The following is a 20,527-nucleotide window of genomic DNA, read 5'->3' on the forward strand; positions in this document are numbered from 1 at the left end:
GTCATTTTGGACAAATTTGATTGATGGAAAGCGTCCTGGTTTGTTCAGTCTCAGATTGGTGTATCAGAAAAGGATGCTTCAGGATTTATCAGGCCTTCAGGCTGCAGCAAACACAGTCAGAAACTTCACATGTTGTGTGTTAAAATGTAAATAAAGTTGTTGCTTAGTGAGTTTCATCCGCTTTAGTTTGATGTTTGTTTAGACGTAAATCCTCCAGATCATTTTATCTCAACAGTCAGACTAACAGTCAGACATTTACTGACTGGAGGTAAATAATAAACTCTGACTGGCCTTTATGGTGTTGTAGTGTGTGTGTGTGTGTGTGTGTGTGTGTGTGTGTGTGTGTGTGTGTGCGTGCGTGTGTGTGTGGGCTGAGTTCTCCCACACCTTGGAGCGGAATGGAGCCAGGCTGAAGAGGGTAAACCGGTTCAGCAGGTATATGAGGCCTAGCCCGGCTTGTTGTCACCGTTATTTCTGCCGCGCATGCGCGTTGCCGCCTGTTCCTGCTTTTTAAATGAGTACCTGTGCAGCTCGGTGACCCACCTCTGTTCCTCTCTCTGTGTGATCCGGCAGCTCTGCGCTCTCTCCCGTTATTCCGCAGCGGAGCCGTTTCCTGCTTTACCTGCTGCCGCCTCACCTGAGCTGCTCACCTGTCCGACGGGAACTTACCGGAGGGGAAAAGCGGCGGATCGAGCCGGTGGAGTTCGGAGGACAGCGTCCAGGTTTCCTGCGGGGCGGGACCCAGCATGCCGAGGGCCTTTCTGGTGAAGAAGGCGAATGTGTCGCCGGGGAAGCGGAACTGGAGCGAGCTACCGGACGATGAGCGGGGCGACGTCTACGTCCCAGGTGAGTCAATCAGCTACAGGAGGCCGGGTGGCGGCGGCTTTTACGCACAGATCGGGGGTTTAACGGTTTGGGTCCAGCGGCAGGTGGGGAGGGGGCCGGGCAGGGGGAGGGGGCCCGGCAGAGGGGGGGGGGGGGGGAGTAACGGGGCCACCGAATAACGGGAAACCGGTGGGATCAGCGGGGGCAGCTGCGCGTGTCTGAGCCAAACTTTTAAACTTTATTTGTAGTTTTTGTGAACAAACTGAAGCAGATCCAGGATCCGGTGGGACTCCCGGCTCACCTGTCCAGGTATCCGCGGCTGCTCTGTTCCTCTGTTCCTGTAAACTTCACAGATCGACCTTCAACCCCTGATTGTGCTTTTCTTCCTCCCGGCCGCTCCTGAAATGAAGCTTAAACAGAGTCTAACTTCGATTAGTGCGGACCGAAAATGTACCAAAAAGTCTAATTTGCTGATTAAAAAGCGTTATTTCGATCATCAGCTTCATATTAAAACTAAATTCTTCACTTTGTGTTCATAAATAGGATAATTACATACAGAACCGTTAAAATCCGTTCAAATAAATAACATTTAATTCCAATCAGCTGCTTGGTTGAGTTACTTTTTGTGTGATTTAGGACAGAAACTCTCTCCTGGTTCCTTCTCCCAACACTTGAAGGCCTCCTCGGGTGATAATAATGACAAAACCAGCCTGTAAATGTGCCAGAGTTGAGGGTTTTCCATGTAAATGAGGCTTGTTGGAGCCTCCTCTGCTCCTCACAACAATCCCCATTGTTGGAGTTTTATTGTAAGACCAAGGCGGTATCAGATAACAAGTAACGGACTACACCCTAAACCTCTCCAGTCTCCCTCCCTGCCTCACCCTTCCCCCTCCGTGTCTGCCGCTCCTCTGTGGCTCCTCGTCTCCTCACCGTTAGCTTTTAATCATTGACTTTTACATCCTCTCTGTGTTTGAAGCCGGAACGTTTGGATGAACTGAACCGGGACAACTTCCAGAGGCTTCAAAAACTCAACAAAACTAAGTTAAAAATAAAAAAAAGCTCGAGTAAAAAACAAAACACCTTAATGAGCAGTTTCGTCACAAATCGTTTTAGTAGGAACCGCTGGAGTCCATGTTGGATCAGCGTTTGGATGCATTTTACGCACCGAAATCAACACAACGAAAGCAAATTCTACCTACATTTCCACAGTCACACTCTATTTTTCAGATTTTTAAGGCGTGATCAAGAACCAAAATCACTGTCAGCTCGAGAAAAGTTTAATCCCCCCCCCAAACATCCAGTTTGTCGTGAAGACTTTCCTCAAAGAGCCAAACAAAGAGCGCCTGTGCGTAATTACGCACGGTTACCATCTGACCAAACCCAGCAACGGTCTCAGCTACAGTTTCTGGTATGTGCCGTTACTTGATGTACCTGCCCGGTGTGTGTGTGTGCATGTCCTTTTGTCACACACACACACACACACACACACACACACACACACACACACACACACACACACGCACACACACACGCACACACTGAGGTATGATAATTGTCTTCAGAAACAGGCGTGTTGAATACTTTTATGAGGCGCCAGATGTCATCAGTTTAGACAGTTTTCTTTGTGTGTGCGTGTGTGTGCCTGTGTGTGTGCGTGTGAGGGTTTTATTTTTATCTCATAATCCACAAACATGTGCCAGGGCCTGTTTCTGATGGGTCACCAGCCTGAAATGTGTTCAGTTTTCATCCCAGTCTGACTCAAAGATGACGTTAAATTTAAAACAAACTGGACTCGTTAAAGCTGCAAAGTGTTTCAGGTTTGTGTTGATCGATTCTGCCTGATGATTTAAACCGATCGTACACTTATTGAACTCTGACATCAACAGAAGTGACTATTTTTTAAACACAAGGTTTTAAGGATGTATTTAAAGTTGTAGAACACAGCAGAAGAAACATCAGGAAATAATTGTCACATCTTCGTTAAAAAAACAGTTTCACTCGGTTCATTTGAACAAAGCCATGAATAAACCGGTTCAACGGGTTCCTCTTTATCCTGCACCTTTATAATAATCCCAATTATAACTGAATTTAAACGGAACAAAAAGTCCCAAAGAGAAAAAATCTGCTGAAGAAAATCTCATTGGAGCAACTTAATTTTTTCAGTTTGTCAGTTTAGAAACGTGTTCATTTAAATAACATGGAACTAGTTTTTATTCATTTCTTCTTTCAATTTAAATAATATGAGAAAACACAAGTTTTTAAGTTGTTCACACTACTTAAACAAACTCACATTTTTAAATTGACACACTAAAAAAATTAGATTTTCTTCAGTAGATTTTTAATGTTCATGTTTTTGTTCATGTAGCAGCTTTTAAGAAATTAATTCAACAGCAAACTTTTGTCTGATGAACTTTATCTTACTCTCTTGTGAAACTTAAATCTCAAAAACAGCAAATGTGAAAACGTTAAATTACACACAAAATGAAGAAGATTCAACATTATGTCAACCGTAAAAAAAAAAAAATTCGAAAAGGTTTAATTTAAATCAGTGACTTCTAATTTTATCTCATTAATTAAGTTCTGTTAAATACAGTTTCAGAATAAATGCTGTTTAAAAAAAAGTGTGTTTTGGCTTAAAATGTAGTTGTTCAAAGCAGTTTTTAATGTTATTTGAATGTAAATGTAATGTCTGATGTCCCTAATTCCCATAAATATGAACACGTTTCATTTCATTTCATTTATTTGTTTAGTTGACAGGGACAGTGTACATTAGTGAACATTTCTGTCAATGCACCAGAATTAGCCAAAAGGCTACTTTTCATCCGTAGTCCCTGGACAGATGTAAAATAATCATCCTAAAAACAAACAAAGCATGTCAAATGATAAAACATACAGTTCAAAGTTTACAATAACACAATACATTAAAAGCATAAAGTAAAACTGTGTTTAACGGGAGCGTTCATGAACTGAACATACTCATTTCATTAACTTGAATTTGGTTTGAAATCCCACAAATGTGTGTTTAAATTCCACAAAATATGAATTATGTTGGCCATGGAAGCAATCTTTGCATCTTTAACGGTAAATCAGTCCATCAGATTTCTGATGTGGTGCATTTAGGGGCTCTATAGATTGTAGTTTTTTTTTGGATTAGTGGAATCTCAGAAACACTTCAGAGGATGATGATAGAAAACGTGAAGATACTTCACAGTTCCTCCGTGTTTCCAGCTCCATATTTGAGTGTTTCCAGTTGTGTTTGTGGGTTCTGCTGAGGTTAATGTTTGCTGGATGGAAGGAAACGTAACGGACCGGCCGACAGCCTCCTGCTGCAGACAGACGCCTTCAGCAAACACAGCGAGGCTCGGTGTTTGATGAAGATATCGACTGATTGTTGGCTCTCAGCTGAGCGGACAACAAGAGAAAATATTACTGAGGCACAAACGGCAGCAGCGTTTTTATTCTGACGTCCTCAACCTTCACCTCCCAAACACACAAACCTCATTCATGACGAGGAGAACAAACAACACAGATTAAATGTCCAGCAGCAGCTCAGTCGCCACAGAAACTATCAGCACACGGCAAGGAGAGAGGACACATTTAAAACAAGGAGACCTCACAATCTACAGGAGCTTTAGTTCATCAAGTTCTACCTTCATAATATGAATATTTACAGACCGTAGAGGTAGGTCCAGATGGAGCTATGAGGCTCAGAAATGTTGGAAAAACTACATTTTTAATGGACTTTTCCCATCATTTGTGAGCCTCAGAACTTCATCATTCCAGCAGATAGAACCATGACATGTAGGAGGAGAAACATCTGAGTTGTCCTGAAAACTGCAAGTAAAATAAGTTAAAAAGCTGGAAAATTACCACAAAAAGAGACCAAACCACCAAAATTACCACAAAGAAACACAAAATCAGCACAACAAGTGATAAGAATACCACAAGGAGACACAAGATGTCCACTGAAAGATGCAAAGGTACAACAGAAAGGCCCAAACTACCACACATACCTGCAAAATCACCACAAAGAGGTACAAATATTATAAAAAGGCCCAAACTACCACACATACCTGCAAAATCACCACAAAGAGGTACAAATATTATAAAAAGGTCAAAACTACCACACATACCTGCAAAATCACCACAAAGAGGTAAAAATATCAGAAAAAGGTCAAAACTACCACACATACCTGCAAAATCACCACAAAGAGGTAAAAATATCAGAAAAAGGTCAAAACTACCACACATACCTGCAAAATCACCACAAAGAGGTAAAAATATCAGAAAAAGGTCAAAACTACCACACATACCTGCAAAATCACCACAAAGAGGTAAAAATATTATAAAAAGGTCAAAACTACCACACATACCTGCAAAATCACCACAAAGAGGTAAAAATATCAGAAAAAGGTCAAAACTACCACACATACCTGCAAAATCACCACAAAGAGGTAAAAATATCAGAAAAAGGTCAAAACTACCACACATACCTGCAAAATCACCACAAAGAGGTAAAAATATCAGAAAAAGGTCAAAACTACCACACATACCTGCAAAATCACCACAAAGAGGTACACATATCAGAAAAAGGTCAAAACTACCACACATACCTGCAAAATCACCACAAAGAGGTACAAATATTATAAAAAGGTCAAAACTACCACACATACCTGCAAAATCACCACAAAGAGGTACAAATATTATAAAAAGGTCAAAACTACCACACATACCTGCAAAATCACCACAAAGAGGTACAAATATTATAAAAAGGTCAAAACTACCACACATACCTGCAAAATCACCACAAAGAGGTAAAATATTATAAAAAGGTCAAAACTACCACACATACCTGCAAAATCACCACAAAGAGGTAAAAATATTATAAAAAGGTCAAAACTACCACACATACCTGCAAAATCACCACAAAGAGGTAAAAATATCAGAAAAAGGTCAAAACTACCACACATACCTGCAAAATCACCACAAAGAGGTAAAAATATCAGAAAAAGGTCAAAACTACCACACATACCTGCAAAATCACCACAAAGAGGTAAAAATATTATAAAAAGGTCAAAACTACCACACATACCTGCAAAATCACCACAAAGAGGTAAAAATATTATAAAAAGGTCAAAACTACCACACATACCTGCAAAATCACCACAAAGAGGTACAAATATTATAAAAAGGCCAAAACTACCACACATACCTGCAAAATCACCACAAAGAGGTACAAATATCATAAAAATGCCAAAACTACCACACATACCTGCAAAATCACCACAAAGAGGTACACATATTATAAAAAGGTCAAAACTACCACACATACCTGCAAAATCACCACAAAGAGGTACAAATATCATAAAAATGCCAAAACTACCACACATACCTGCAAAATCACCACAAAGAGGTACACATATTATAAAAAGGCCAAAACTACCACACATACCTGCAAAATCACCACAAAGAGGTAAAAATATCAGAAAAAGGTCAAAACTACCACACATACCTGCAAAATCACCACAAAGAGGTACAAATATTATAAAAAGGTCAAAACTACCACACATACCTGCAAAATCACCACAAAGAGGTACAAATATTATAAAAAGGTCAAAACTACCACACATACCTGCAAAATCACCACAAAGAGGTAAAAATATCAGAAAAAGGTCAAAACTACCACACATACCTGCAAAATCACCACAAAGAGGTACAAATATTATAAAAAGGTCAAAACTACCACACATACCTGCAAAATCACCACAAAGAGGTAAAAATATCAGAAAAAGGTCAAAACTACCACACATACCTGCAAAATCACCACAAAGAGGTACAAATATTATAAAAAGGTCAAAACTACCACACATACCTGCAAAATCACCACAAAGAGGTACACATATTATAAAAAGGTCAAAACTACCACACATACCTGCAAAATCACCACAAAGAGGTAAAAATATCAGAAAAAGGTCAAAACTACCACACATACCTGCAAAATCACCACAAAGAGGTAAAAATATCAGAAAAAGGTCAAAACTACCACACATACCTGCAAAATCACCACAAAGAGGTAAAAATATCAGAAAAAGGTCAAAACTACCACACATACCTGCAAAATCACCACAAAGAGGTAAAAATATCAGAAAAAGGTCAAAACTACCACACATACCTGCAAAATCACCACAAAGAGGTACACATATTATAAAAAGGCCAAAACTACCACACATACCTGCAAAATCACCACAAAGAGGTACAAATATTATAAAAAGGTCAAAACTACCACACATACCTGCAAAATCACCACAAAGAGGTAAAAATATCAGAAAAAGGTCAAAACTACCACACATACCTGCAAAATCACCACAAAGAGGTACAAATATTATAAAAAGGTCAAAACTACCACACATACCTGCAAAATCACCACAAAGAGGTAAAAATATCAGAAAAAGGTCAAAACTACCACACATACCTGCAAAATCACCACAAAGAGGTACAAATATTATAAAAAGGTCAAAACTACCACACATACCTGCAAAATCACCACAAAGAGGTACACATATTATAAAAAGGTCAAAACTACCACACATACCTGCAAAATCACCACAAAGAGGTAAAAATATCAGAAAAAGGTCAAAACTACCACACATACCTGCAAAATCACCACAAAGAGGTAAAAATATCAGAAAAAGGTCAAAACTACCACACATACCTGCAAAATCACCACAAAGAGGTAAAAATATCAGAAAAAGGTCAAAACTACCACACATACCTGCAAAATCACCACAAAGAGGTAAAAATATCAGAAAAAGGTCAAAACTACCACACATACCTGCAAAATCACCACAAAGAGGTACAAATATTATAAAAAGGCCAAAACTACCACACATACCTGCAAAATCACCACAAAGAGGTACAAATATCAGAAAAAGGTCAAAACTACCACACATACCTGCAAAATCACCACAAAGAGGTAAAAATATTATAAAAAGGCCAAAACTACCACACATACCTGCAAAATCACCACAAAGAGGTACAAATATTATAAAAAGGCCAAAACTACCACACATACCTGCAAAATCACCACAAAGAGGTACAAATATTATAAAAAGGTCAAAACTACCACACATACCTGCAAAATCACCACAAAGAGGTACACATATTATAAAAAGGTCAAAACTACCACACATACCTGCAAAATCACCACAAAGAGGTACAAATATCAGAAAAAGGTCAAAACTACCACACATACCTGCAAAATCACCACAAAGAGGTACAAATATTATAAAAAGGTCAAAACTACCACACATACCTGCAAAATCACCACAAAGAGGTACAAATATCAGAAAAAGGTCAAAACTACCACACATACCTGCAAAATCACCACAAAGAGGTACAAATATTATAAAAAGGCCAAAACTACCACACATACCTGCAAAATCACCACAAAGAGGTACAAATATTATAAAAAGGTCAAAACTACCACACATACCTGCAAAATCACCACAAAGAGGTAAAAATATCAGAAAAAGGTCAAAACTACCACACATACCTGCAAAATCACCACAAAGAGGTACAAATATTATAAAAAGGCCAAAACTACCACACATACCTGCAAAATCACCACAAAGAGGTACACATATTATAAAAAGGTCAAAACTACCACACATACCTGCAAAATCACCACAAAGAGGTACAAATATTATAAAAAGGTCAAAACTACCACACATACCTGCAAAATCACCACAAAGAGGTACAAATATTATAAAAAGGCCAAAACTACCACACATACCTGCAAAATCACCACAAAGAGGTACAAATATCAGAAAAAGGTCAAAACTACCACACATACCTGCAAAATCACCACAAAGAGGTAAAAATATTATAAAAAGGCCAAAACTACCACACATACCTGCAAAATCACCACAAAGAGGTACAAATATTATAAAAAGGCCAAAACTACCACACATACCTGCAAAATCACCACAAAGAGGTACAAATATTATAAAAAGGTCAAAACTACCACACATACCTGCAAAATCACCACAAAGAGGTACACATATTATAAAAAGGTCAAAACTACCACACATACCTGCAAAATCACCACAAAGAGGTACAAATATCAGAAAAAGGTCAAAACTACCACACATACCTGCAAAATCACCACAAAGAGGTACAAATATTATAAAAAGGTCAAAACTACCACACATACCTGCAAAATCACCACAAAGAGGTACAAATATCAGAAAAAGGTCAAAACTACCACACATACCTGCAAAATCACCACAAAGAGGTACAAATATTATAAAAAGGCCAAAACTACCACACATACCTGCAAAATCACCACAAAGAGGTACAAATATTATAAAAAGGTCAAAACTACCACACATACCTGCAAAATCACCACAAAGAGGTAAAAATATCAGAAAAAGGTCAAAACTACCACACATACCTGCAAAATCACCACAAAGAGGTACAAATATTATAAAAAGGCCAAAACTACCACACATACCTGCAAAATCACCACAAAGAGGTACACATATTATAAAAAGGTCAAAACTACCACACATACCTGCAAAATCACCACAAAGAGGTAAAAATATCAGAAAAAGGTCAAAACTACCACACATACCTGCAAAATCACCACAAAGAGGTAAAAATATCAGAAAAAGGTCAAAACTACCACACATACCTGCAAAATCACCACAAAGAGGTAAAAATATTATAAAAAGGCCAAAACTACCACACATACCTGCAAAATCACCACAAAGAGGTACAAATATTATAAAAAGGCCAAAACTACCACACATACCTGCAAAATCACCACAAAGAGGTACACATATTATAAAAAGGCCAAAAGTACCACACATACCTGCAAAATCACCACAAAGAGGTACAAATATTATAAAAAGGTCAAAACTACCACATATACCTGCAAAATCACCACAAAGAGGTACAAATATTATAAAAAGGCCAAAAGTACCACACATACCTGCAAAATCACCACAAAGAGGTACAAATATCAGAAAAAGGTCAAAACTACCACACATACCTGCAAAATCACCACAAAGAGGTACAAATATTATAAAAAGGTCAAAACTACCACACATACCTGCAAAATCACCACAAAGAGGTAAAAATATCAGAAAAAGGTCAAAACTACCACACATACCTGCAAAATCACCACAAAGAGGTACAAATATTATAAAAAGGTCAAAACTACCACACATACCTGCAAAATCACCACAAAGAGGTACACATATTATAAAAAGGTCAAAACTACCACACATACCTGCAAAATCACCACAAAGAGGTAAAAATATCAGAAAAAGGTCAAAACTACCACACATACCTGCAAAATCACCACAAAGAGGTAAAAATATCAGAAAAAGGTCAAAACTACCACACATACCTGCAAAATCACCACAAAGAGGTAAAAATATCAGAAAAAGGTCAAAACTACCACACATACCTGCAAAATCACCACAAAGAGGTAAAAATATCAGAAAAGGTCAAAACTACCACACATACCTGCAAAATCACCACAAAGAGGTAAAAATATCAGAAAAAGGTCAAAACTACCACACATACCTGCAAAATCACCACAAAGAGGTACAAATATTATAAAAAGGCCAAAACTACCACACATACCTGCAAAATCACCACAAAGAGGTACAAATATCAGAAAAAGGTCAAAACTACCACACATACCTGCAAAATCACCACAAAGAGGTAAAAATATTATAAAAAGGCCAAAACTACCACACATACCTGCAAAATCACCACAAAGAGGTACAAATATTATAAAAAGGCCAAAACTACCACACATACCTGCAAAATCACCACAAAGAGGTACAAATATTATAAAAAGGTCAAAACTACCACACATACCTGCAAAATCACCACAAAGAGGTACACATATTATAAAAAGGTCAAAACTACCACACATACCTGCAAAATCACCACAAAGAGGTACAAATATCAGAAAAAGGTCAAAACTACCACACATACCTGCAAAATCACCACAAAGAGGTACAAATATTATAAAAAGGTCAAAACTACCACACATACCTGCAAAATCACCACAAAGAGGTACAAATATCAGAAAAAGGTCAAAACTACCACACATACCTGCAAAATCACCACAAAGAGGTACAAATATTATAAAAAGGCCAAAACTACCACACATACCTGCAAAATCACCACAAAGAGGTACAAATATTATAAAAAGGTCAAAACTACCACACATACCTGCAAAATCACCACAAAGAGGTACAAATATTATAAAAAGGTCAAAACTACCACACATACCTGCAAAATCACCACAAAGAGGTACAAATATTATAAAAAGGTCAAAACTACCACACATACCTGCAAAATCACCACAAAGAGGTACAAATATTATAAAAAGGCCAAAACTACCACACATACCTGCAAAATCACCACAAAGAGGTACACATATTATAAAAAGGTCAAAACTACCACACATACCTGCAAAATCACCACAAAGAGGTAAAAATATCAGAAAAAGGTCAAAACTACCACACATACCTGCAAAATCACCACAAAGAGGTAAAAATATCAGAAAAAGGTCAAAACTACCACACATACCTGCAAAATCACCACAAAGAGGTAAAAATATTATAAAAAGGCCAAAACTACCACACATACCTGCAAAATCACCACAAAGAGGTACAAATATTATAAAAAGGCCAAAACTACCACACATACCTGCAAAATCACCACAAAGAGGTACACATATTATAAAAAGGCCAAAAGTACCACACATACCTGCAAAATCACCACAAAGAGGTACAAATATTATAAAAAGGTCAAAACTACCACATATACCTGCAAAATCACCACAAAGAGGTACAAATATTATAAAAAGGCCAAAAGTACCACACATACCTGCAAAATCACCACAAAGAGGTACAAATATCAGAAAAAGGTCAAAACTACCACACATACCTGCAAAATCACCACAAAGAGGTACAAATATTATAAAAAGGTCAAAACTACCACACATACCTGCAAAATCACCACAAAGAGGTAAAAATATCAGAAAAAGGTCAAAACTACCACACATACCTGCAAAATCACCACAAAGAGGTAAAAATATCAGAAAAAGGTCAAAACTACCACACATACCTGCAAAATCACCACAAAGAGGTAAAAATATCAGAAAAAGGTCAAAACTACCACACATACCTGCAAAATCACCACAAAGAGGTACAAATATTATAAAAAGGTCAAAACTACCACATATACCTGCAAAATCACCACAAAGAGGTACAAATATTATAAAAAGGCCCAAACTACCACACATACCTGCAAAATCACCACAAAGAGGTAAAAATATCATAAAAAGGCCAAAAGTACCACACATACCTGCAAAATCACCACAAAGAGGTAAAAATATCAGAAAAAGGTCAAAACTACCACACATACCTGCAAAATCACCACAAAGAGGTAAAAATATCAGAAAAAGGTCAAAACTACCACACATACCTGCAAAATCACCACAAAGAGGTAAAAATATCAGAAAAAGGTCAAAACTACCACACATACCTGCAAAATCACCACAAAGAGGTAAAAATATCAGAAAAAGGTCAAAACTACCACACATACCTGCAAAATCACCACAAAGAGGTACAAATATTATAAAAAGGTCAAAACTACCACACATACCTGCAAAATCACCACAAAGAGGTAAAAATATCAGAAAACGGTCAAAACTACCACACATACCTGCAAAATCACCACAAAGAGGTAAAAATATCAGAAAAAGGTCAAAACTACCACACATACCTGCAAAATCACCACAAAGAGGTACAAATATTATAAAAAGGTCAAAACTACCACACATACCTGCAAAATCACCACAAAGAGGTACACATATTATAAAAAGGTCAAAACTACCACACATACCTGCAAAATCACCACAAAGAGGTACACATATTATAAAAAGGTCAAAACTACCACATATACCTGCAAAATCACCACAAAGAGGTAAAAATATCATAAAAAAGGTCAAAACTACCACAAATAAGTGCAAAGGCAACAATAGTGCACCTATGTGACCCAAAATCACCTCAACAATAGGTGAAAATACCACAGAAAGACACAAAATCTCCACTAAAAGAAGTAAAATGGCCCCAAAGAACATCTGGTTCTTCATCTTTATTGATGATCACAGTTCTACCTTCAGACTGGGAATATTTACAGAGTTATGGGTCCAGATTTGTCACTTTTCACTGGACTTTTTCCATCATTTCTGATCCTCAGAACTTCATCAGTCCAGCAGATAGAACCATGACATGTAGGAGGAGAAACATCTGAGTTCTGCTAAAAACTGACACCAGATCAGATAAATCATTAGAATAAGGACACATTTTCAGTCATCTACTACAATTATTAAGCCATTTTCGACTAGCTCTGATGAATTGACACAACTTGGATGTTTATTGTCCAGTTTTTGTAACTTTCAAGTCATTTTGGACAAATTTGTGGACCCAGCTGTTTCTGTTTAATCACAGGGTTTAAATGATTGAAGTGACTTAAAAGAAAAACAGTCACATTTAATCATCCGTAGCATCTTCCATCTTTTAATGCTTTTGTTTGTCACTGTTTTCTCGTGTGTGCTTAACACTAAATGTGTTATATGTTCATTTTTTTTGAACACTGAGCATCAGTAGACAAGTTTTGAGTCACTTTACAGAAGTTTTTATCTCGGATTGGGCCATTTTGGTCAAATAGTTTTCCAATATGTACGTTTTCTTGAACATTCCTCTTATTTCAGTCATTTTAAAGAACTTTTTGATCATTCTGGAAAGATTTTTAGTCATTTCAGAGATGGTTATTGTCATGTTGGACAGATTTTGAGTAATTTTGGACATTTTTGGATCAAAGTTTAGTCAGCTTGGACAGGTTTTGGGTCATTCTGGACAAATCTTGTGTCACTCTGGAAAAGGTTTTTTCTGTCCAGACAAGAATTTAGATCATTTTGGACAAATGTGTTTGAGGGAAAACTTCAAATAATTTTCCAATATGTACATTTTTTTTAAAGACTTCTCTTTGAGTCGTTTTGGAGAAGATTTTTCATCATTATGGACATTTTCTGAGAAATTTATTTCATATTAGACACATTTTGACTAAGTTTGGACAAAAGTTTAATCACTTTGGAGAAGTTTTAGTGTTTTTAGGCAGTGCATTCTGGGTAAACTTTCATATCAGCATGTGTGATAGGTGGTTGGTCAGAACAAGTTCTAGACAATGAAAGAAGCATTTTTACACACAGAAGACACCAGGATCATCTGATAGACACTTTCTGGAAAAATAATTGTGTGAAATTGTTCCATTTTATGTGGTAATGTAGCTTCTGGTCGACTAACAACGCATCGGTCTGTTTAAACTTCATTTGGATGGATTTAGTCATCATTTAGTCACACTTTAAGCCTCATCTGTTGTTAAAAACCTCCTGGCTGCTTCTCTCTGAGTCCCGTTAGCTCTGCTGCTCGTTGCGTCTCTTTGTTTTCATCTTTCTGTGGGGCTTGGTTTGCATTCACATTTGCCTGACTGCGGCTCAGCTGATTGGCTGCCTGCACCGAGACACACCTGCCTTACCTGAACACACAGAGCGACAAAGAGCTGCACCTGCAGGCCTCAGTGTGTCGTGTTGTGTTCCTGTGGAGGTGGATTGTTTGAGGAAGGAGCAGATCTGGAGCTGCAGGACAGTCTGGTTGGACCGGTCCAACTGTGGTGCTGAAGACAGAGTGTGTGTGTAGAGGCTCTAACAATAGCTCAAACACACACATATTGAACCCTGCATGTTTGCTAATTGAGAGATTGTGCAAATAAGGAGCTGCCGGTCTGTTGTGAAACGTTATAGAGCAGCAGATTTAATTTTCCTCCATGAGCCTCAGACCTCTTTTACTGCCTGTTTTAAACGACAGTCACATTTATTAGTCATCTGTTGTCACTGAGGTGGATAAACGAGTGAATCAGTGCAGTAATCAGAATATTCTCTGTTGGTTTAATGATGCAAACTAAAGGTGAAACTACACAAACACCACATCACTGCCAAAATCTGATCACAAAATGACGTAAAACAGCCAATGTGTAACGCCTAATGAAGTCATAAAGACATAAAATGATCAAAGTACAGCACAAAACAGCCACAAAATGATGGAAAACAACCAAACTGGGTTGTGAAAATGCATAAAATTACCAAAATGTTACACAAAGACCACAAAATGACGTAAAACAATCAAAATAAGATGTTAAACTATCACAAAATGACATAAAACAGCCAACATGTGACGTCAAATGAACTTCTAACGACATAAAATGACCAAAGTACGGCACAAAACAGCCACAAAATGACATAAAACTACCAAAATGTAACTCCAAATAAAGTCTATAATTGATATTGTTAAATTACTAAATTATAAAACGGAAACAGAACAGTGATTCCTGATGAACCTGCAGACAATCTTCACCTAAATCTGCAGCTCAACATCAGTTTCTCCTTCTGTTTCTGTTAAAGTTTCTGCACACAACCTGCTGACTAACAACACGGCTGGAGACCAAAACCAGAACTAAAACAGCCTGAATCCTGGACTTCTTATTGGTTCCAGAGGAGGACTAACAGTCTGACTGCTTCTTGCTTTCATTCTTTCTACAGTTTCCATCTTCCCTCCGTCCGTCCTGATGATGGAGGCCGAGGCGAGTCCAGCTGAGACGACTCCGCTCTGCCTCGCCAAATACTCGGACGCTCAGACGTCGGCCGAGCTGCCGTCCAGCACGGTTCTGGGTCGGCCTCAGAGTCCGGCCGAGGAGAAATCGGAGATCCGGAGGAGGTCGCAGGGCGGCTCCACATACATACGAGCCAAAATCAAGGCAAGAAACCAGGACTTTCACACAGTTCTTCATGGGTTTCCTGCAGAGTTTAGTTTTAGCGAAGATGCTTGATGAGAATATTTCTCCATCATCCATCTCAGAGTGTCAGATGATCATGAAGTTTGACGTTCAATCTAAATATTTTCTCCAAAGTGAAGATTTAACCAGTAAAGTAGTCATTTCCACTGGGTTTATATTCATCTAAATGTCAGATCTTTGGGTTTTCTTCTGTTACCCGTGAGATTTTCTTTCCAATATTCAGAGAACTGCCTCATTTCCATGTCAGATTGTCAAACACTGATTTAGTTTTGGGTCTAATCTCGATTTTGTGAGAACAGAAAAATAAAATTATGAATCTTTTCTCTGCTACAGGTGACTACAGGCGAGTTGCCTCCCGATCCGTCACTTCTTCCTCTCAATCTTCCTCCCATTCCCACCCGACCGCTCCTGACCACACATGTGATGCCGGTTGCCTCGACGACGACCTCCGTCCCCGTGGAGACGGTCTCCATGGTGACCAGATCAGTGGGTCAAAGTCAAACTACGTCCACGGCGACAACAGCAGAGTTTGTGTGTCAGGTAAGAAGACGAGTTTAAGTAGACAGATTTGATGATAGAACCTTGTAGAGACATGTTTCAGCTTTAAAGTTATTCATGATTATTTAGTTTAGAGTGACGTTTAAGAACTGTTTTACATTCCTAATAAAATAAAATAAACCAAATCTAACACGGTTCCCCTCTGACCTCCTCAGAACCAGCTGGTTCTTTATCTACAGTAACTTCAGAGTTACGTTGGTCACAGTAGGTCAAAATGCTCCTTTCATTGTCTAGAACTCGTTCTGACCAACCACCTATCACACATGCTGATATGAGCCTTAAAGTTTACCCAGAATGCACTTTTTAAAGGTTCCCCTAAACCAAATATGCCCAAAACAATTCAAAACATGTCCAAAAGATCTTGAAACATCTCTAAAAAAAAACTTCTCCAAAGTGACAAAAAATTTCTTCAAAATGACTCCAAACCTGTCCAAGCTGACTAACCTTTGTCCAAAATTACTCAAAATGAGTCTAACATGACAAAAACGTCTCAAAAAATGACTCCAAAATGACAAAAATCATCTCTAAAATGACTAAAAATGTGAGTTATCAAAAAATTATCAAAAAGTTCTTTAAATCATTCAAGTGAAGAGGAGTCTTCAAGAAAATGTACATATTGGAAAATTATTTTGAGTTTTCCTTCAACCAAATTTGTCCAAGATGACCCAGTTATTGTCTGAAAAGACAAACACTTCTATAAAGCAACTCGAAAATTGTCCAAAATGAGAAATCTGGTCTCACCTCTATGTACTTCAAGGACCTGAAACTCTGAAAATATTCATAGTCTGAAGGTAGAACTTTCCTTCATTAATACAGTATAGTTATTAGTAGAATTAAGGTATTATAATTCTTATTCCTGAATGCCAACTTAACAAGTATTTGTGTAAAAATCCACCAGGCACCTTTAATGTTTGATTCTGCCCTGATGTAATGTAACGTGAGCCTGTTGTTGCTGCGTTTAGGTTTGCCAGAAAACCTTCCAGTACCAGCGGATGTTAAACAGACATATAAAGTGTCACAACGAGACCAAGAGGCACCTGTGCAGCTTCTGCGGCAAAGGCTTCAACGACACCTTCGACCTCAAGAGACACGTACGCACTCATACAGGTAAATACACACTACCTGAAGGTTCACACACATGCACAGTTACAGAAATGTATTCAAAGTTCTCTGGCAGCATCATGATGTGAAGCATGGTGGCGGCAGCATCATGATGTGAAGCACGGTGGTGGCAGCATCATGATGTGAAGCACGGTGGTGGCAGCATCATGATGTGAAGCATGGTGGCGGCAGCATCATGATGTGAAGCACGGTGGTGGCAGCATCATGATGTGAAGCACGGTGGAGGCAGCATCATGATGTGAAGCATGGTGGTGGCAGCATCATGATGTGAAGCACGGTGGAGGCAGCATCATGATGTGAAGCACGGTGGAGGCAGCATCATGATGTGAAGCACGGTGGCGGCAGCATCATGATGTGAAGCACGGTGGTGGCAGCATCATGATGTGAAGCACGGTGGAGGCAGCATCATGATGTGAAGCACGGTGGAGGCAGCATCATGATGTGAAGCACGGTGGCGGCAGCATCATGATGTGAAGCACGGTGGCGGCAGCATCATGATGTGAAGCACGGTGGAGGCAGCATCATGATGTGAAGCACGGTGGCGGCAGCATCATGATGTGAAGCACGGTGGCGGCAGCATCATGATGTGAAGCACGGTGGCGGCAGCATCATGATGTGAAGCACGGTGGAGGCAGCATCATGATGTGAAGCACGGTGGAGGCAGCATCATGATGTGAAGCACGGTGGTGGCAGCATCATGATGTGAAGCACGGTGGAGGCAGCATCATGATGTGAAGCACGGTGGCGGCAGCATCATGATGTGAAGCACGGTGGCGGCAGCATCATGATGTGAAGCACGGTGGCGGCAGCATCATGATGTGAAGCACAGTGGCGGCAGCATCATGATGTGAAGCACGGTGGTGGCAGCATCATGATGTGAAGCACAGTGGCGGCAGCATCATGATGTGAAGCACAGTGGTGGCAGCATCATGATGTGAAGCACAGTGGTGGCAGCATCATGATATGAAGCACGGTGGTGGCAGCATCATGATGAAGCATGGTGGTGGAAGCATTAACTGATGACCTCATCTCTCCGTCCAGGCGTCCGTCCATATAAGTGCACCCTCTGTGAGAAGGCCTTCACCCAGCGCTGCTCCCTGGAGTCCCACATGAAGAAGATCCACAGCGTCACCCTGAAGTACGCCTACAAGGAGCGTCGCAACAAGCTGTACGTCTGCGAGGAGTGCGGCCACACGGCGGGAACTCAGGACGAGCTGCTCCTCCACCTCCACCAGCTGCACCCCAACAGCGCCCTGCTGAAGGGGAAGGCCGCCCGGAGGGGAGGAGGACCGGGGGGAGACTCGGTGGGAGACTCCACGCCTGGTTCTCCACAGGGAGCCGACAGTGATGACACCACCGGATCATCTGGCCAGTAGGACGCCAGGAGAGCTTCAGGATTAACTCAGGGGAAGAAGGACTGTAAAGCAGACGTGATGTACATGTGTGTATATTTATGAAAGTGTTGGATTTAGGAGTCGACTTTAACCATGTTTGACTAAAACACACACTGATGAGCAGAAACATTCCTGGTAGGACCCTCTATGAGAATGTTGTCTTGGTACCTCCAGGTGGTCTTCATGTTTTGGATCATTTGTGTTTTTCTACATGGGTTTCTCTTCCTTTGTGTTGCATGTGAATATTAACTGTGGGCTTCTCTGTACAGTCGAAGAAATGAGTTTTGTTTTGTATTAAAAATACTTTATTCATTAAAAGGAGTAATATATTCAGAGAGAATGATTTCTTTGTGCTTTTAATATCAGAACTGGGGTCATTTCAGGCAGCGGCGTGGTGGATTTACTTTATTTGAAACCCAAAAGTAAGTTCTGTGAAATATTTTGGCTGAATTTTGGAAATTTCAGATGTTTTCAGACCTGAGAATTTTAGTGTTTTCACCCTTAAACAACCTGTGAAGTCATTTTCAGGGTTCGATATCTCCAGAAATAAAACTCCCACAGATATAAAATGTGAAGACACAGACAGGATAGTTTCCAGAAGATCAGAATGATTGAATTGATCCAACAGAGGACACATTTGTAATTATTGGTTCTTAAAAGCAGATAAAAATACAAAATGTTCAAACTTTGGTGGTATTGTGTCTCCAGAAAGTTCATCTAAGTGTCTATAAATGGATGGATCCATATTTCTACTAAAATACAGTCTTTGGTCCACATTTCACCAACTTTTGAGGCTCTAACATCAGTAGAATCTGATTTGTGGAAATTTTGCCAAGACAAGGTTCCTTTTTTTAGACATTTAGAACCAAAAAATTGTCTGAAATGACGACAAATTTGTCCAAAAATTACTTAAAATGTCTCTAAATTTATCTGAAACCAGTGGGGCTTCAGCCCCCCTTAAATAGGCTGCCCAGGGCCAGAACAAACAGAGTAGCATAGTATGTCTCTGAGAAAACATCACAGTATAGCCTTTGGTTTGAAAAAACGCCATCAACTCCAAGATTTTAAATACTTTCATTTACTGCAAATGAATATCTCCTCCAAACGTCTCACTAATAATCATTATCAGCCTTAAAAACCCACAAACACTCCCCCTCTATACTGGACCACACTTAGTACAGTCTGGTTCCCCCTTCTATAAATCTGCTTGGAATCTTCCACTTCCTGTTTGTCAAAGTGGCCTTCTATCTGGACAGGTTTTGTTGGAGCTCATCAACAAACATTTTGGGTAACTGCACTTTAATCTGGATGGATGACACTGAATTAGAGTCTGTTTTAATGAGACTGAGTTCAGATGTGTAGCTCTGTCATTAAATAGGAAATTATTTCTCAGAATTCACAGAGAAAAGTCTGAAATGTTTGCTAGGTTAGCGTCCCACATGTTCTTTGGCTCAGCTAAAGCTAACTCTCTCCAACTTCTGGATCTCTGGAGTTGCTTGTTGTTCAAATATCTTCTAGAGATGCTGAAGCTTAGAAAGTCTGAGATGTTTGTTCAGAATCAGCTCATTCTCAAGTCTGATCTGAACTGTCCTCTTTAGTTTGAACTTTCCCTAAACTTAGGAGTTAATGACAGAGCAGCACATCCAGACTCAGTCTCATTTATGTACAGATTAAACTTCAGTGTCATT

General features: G+C 39.2%; 1 protein-coding gene across 1 annotated transcript; it reads left to right on the forward strand.

The window, feature by feature from the left end:
* Positions 1 to 531: 531 nt before the first annotated feature.
* On the forward strand, positions 532 to 19,278 carry ovol1a (ovo-like zinc finger 1a). The gene is made up of 5 exons (XM_051943813.1): positions 532 to 846; positions 15,512 to 15,726; positions 16,099 to 16,305; positions 17,286 to 17,430; positions 18,487 to 19,278. Exons 1-5 carry the CDS (start codon positions 747 to 749, stop codon positions 18,819 to 18,821), a joined length of 1,002 nt encoding a protein of 333 aa, XP_051799773.1. The 5' UTR covers positions 532 to 746; the 3' UTR covers positions 18,822 to 19,278.
* Positions 19,279 to 20,527: the final 1,249 nt, after the last annotated feature.

Source organism: Acanthochromis polyacanthus, chromosome 23, assembly GCF_021347895.1.
Source record: "Acanthochromis polyacanthus isolate Apoly-LR-REF ecotype Palm Island chromosome 23, KAUST_Apoly_ChrSc, whole genome shotgun sequence".
In the NCBI taxonomy this organism is placed as follows: Eukaryota; Metazoa; Chordata; class Actinopteri; family Pomacentridae; genus Acanthochromis; species Acanthochromis polyacanthus.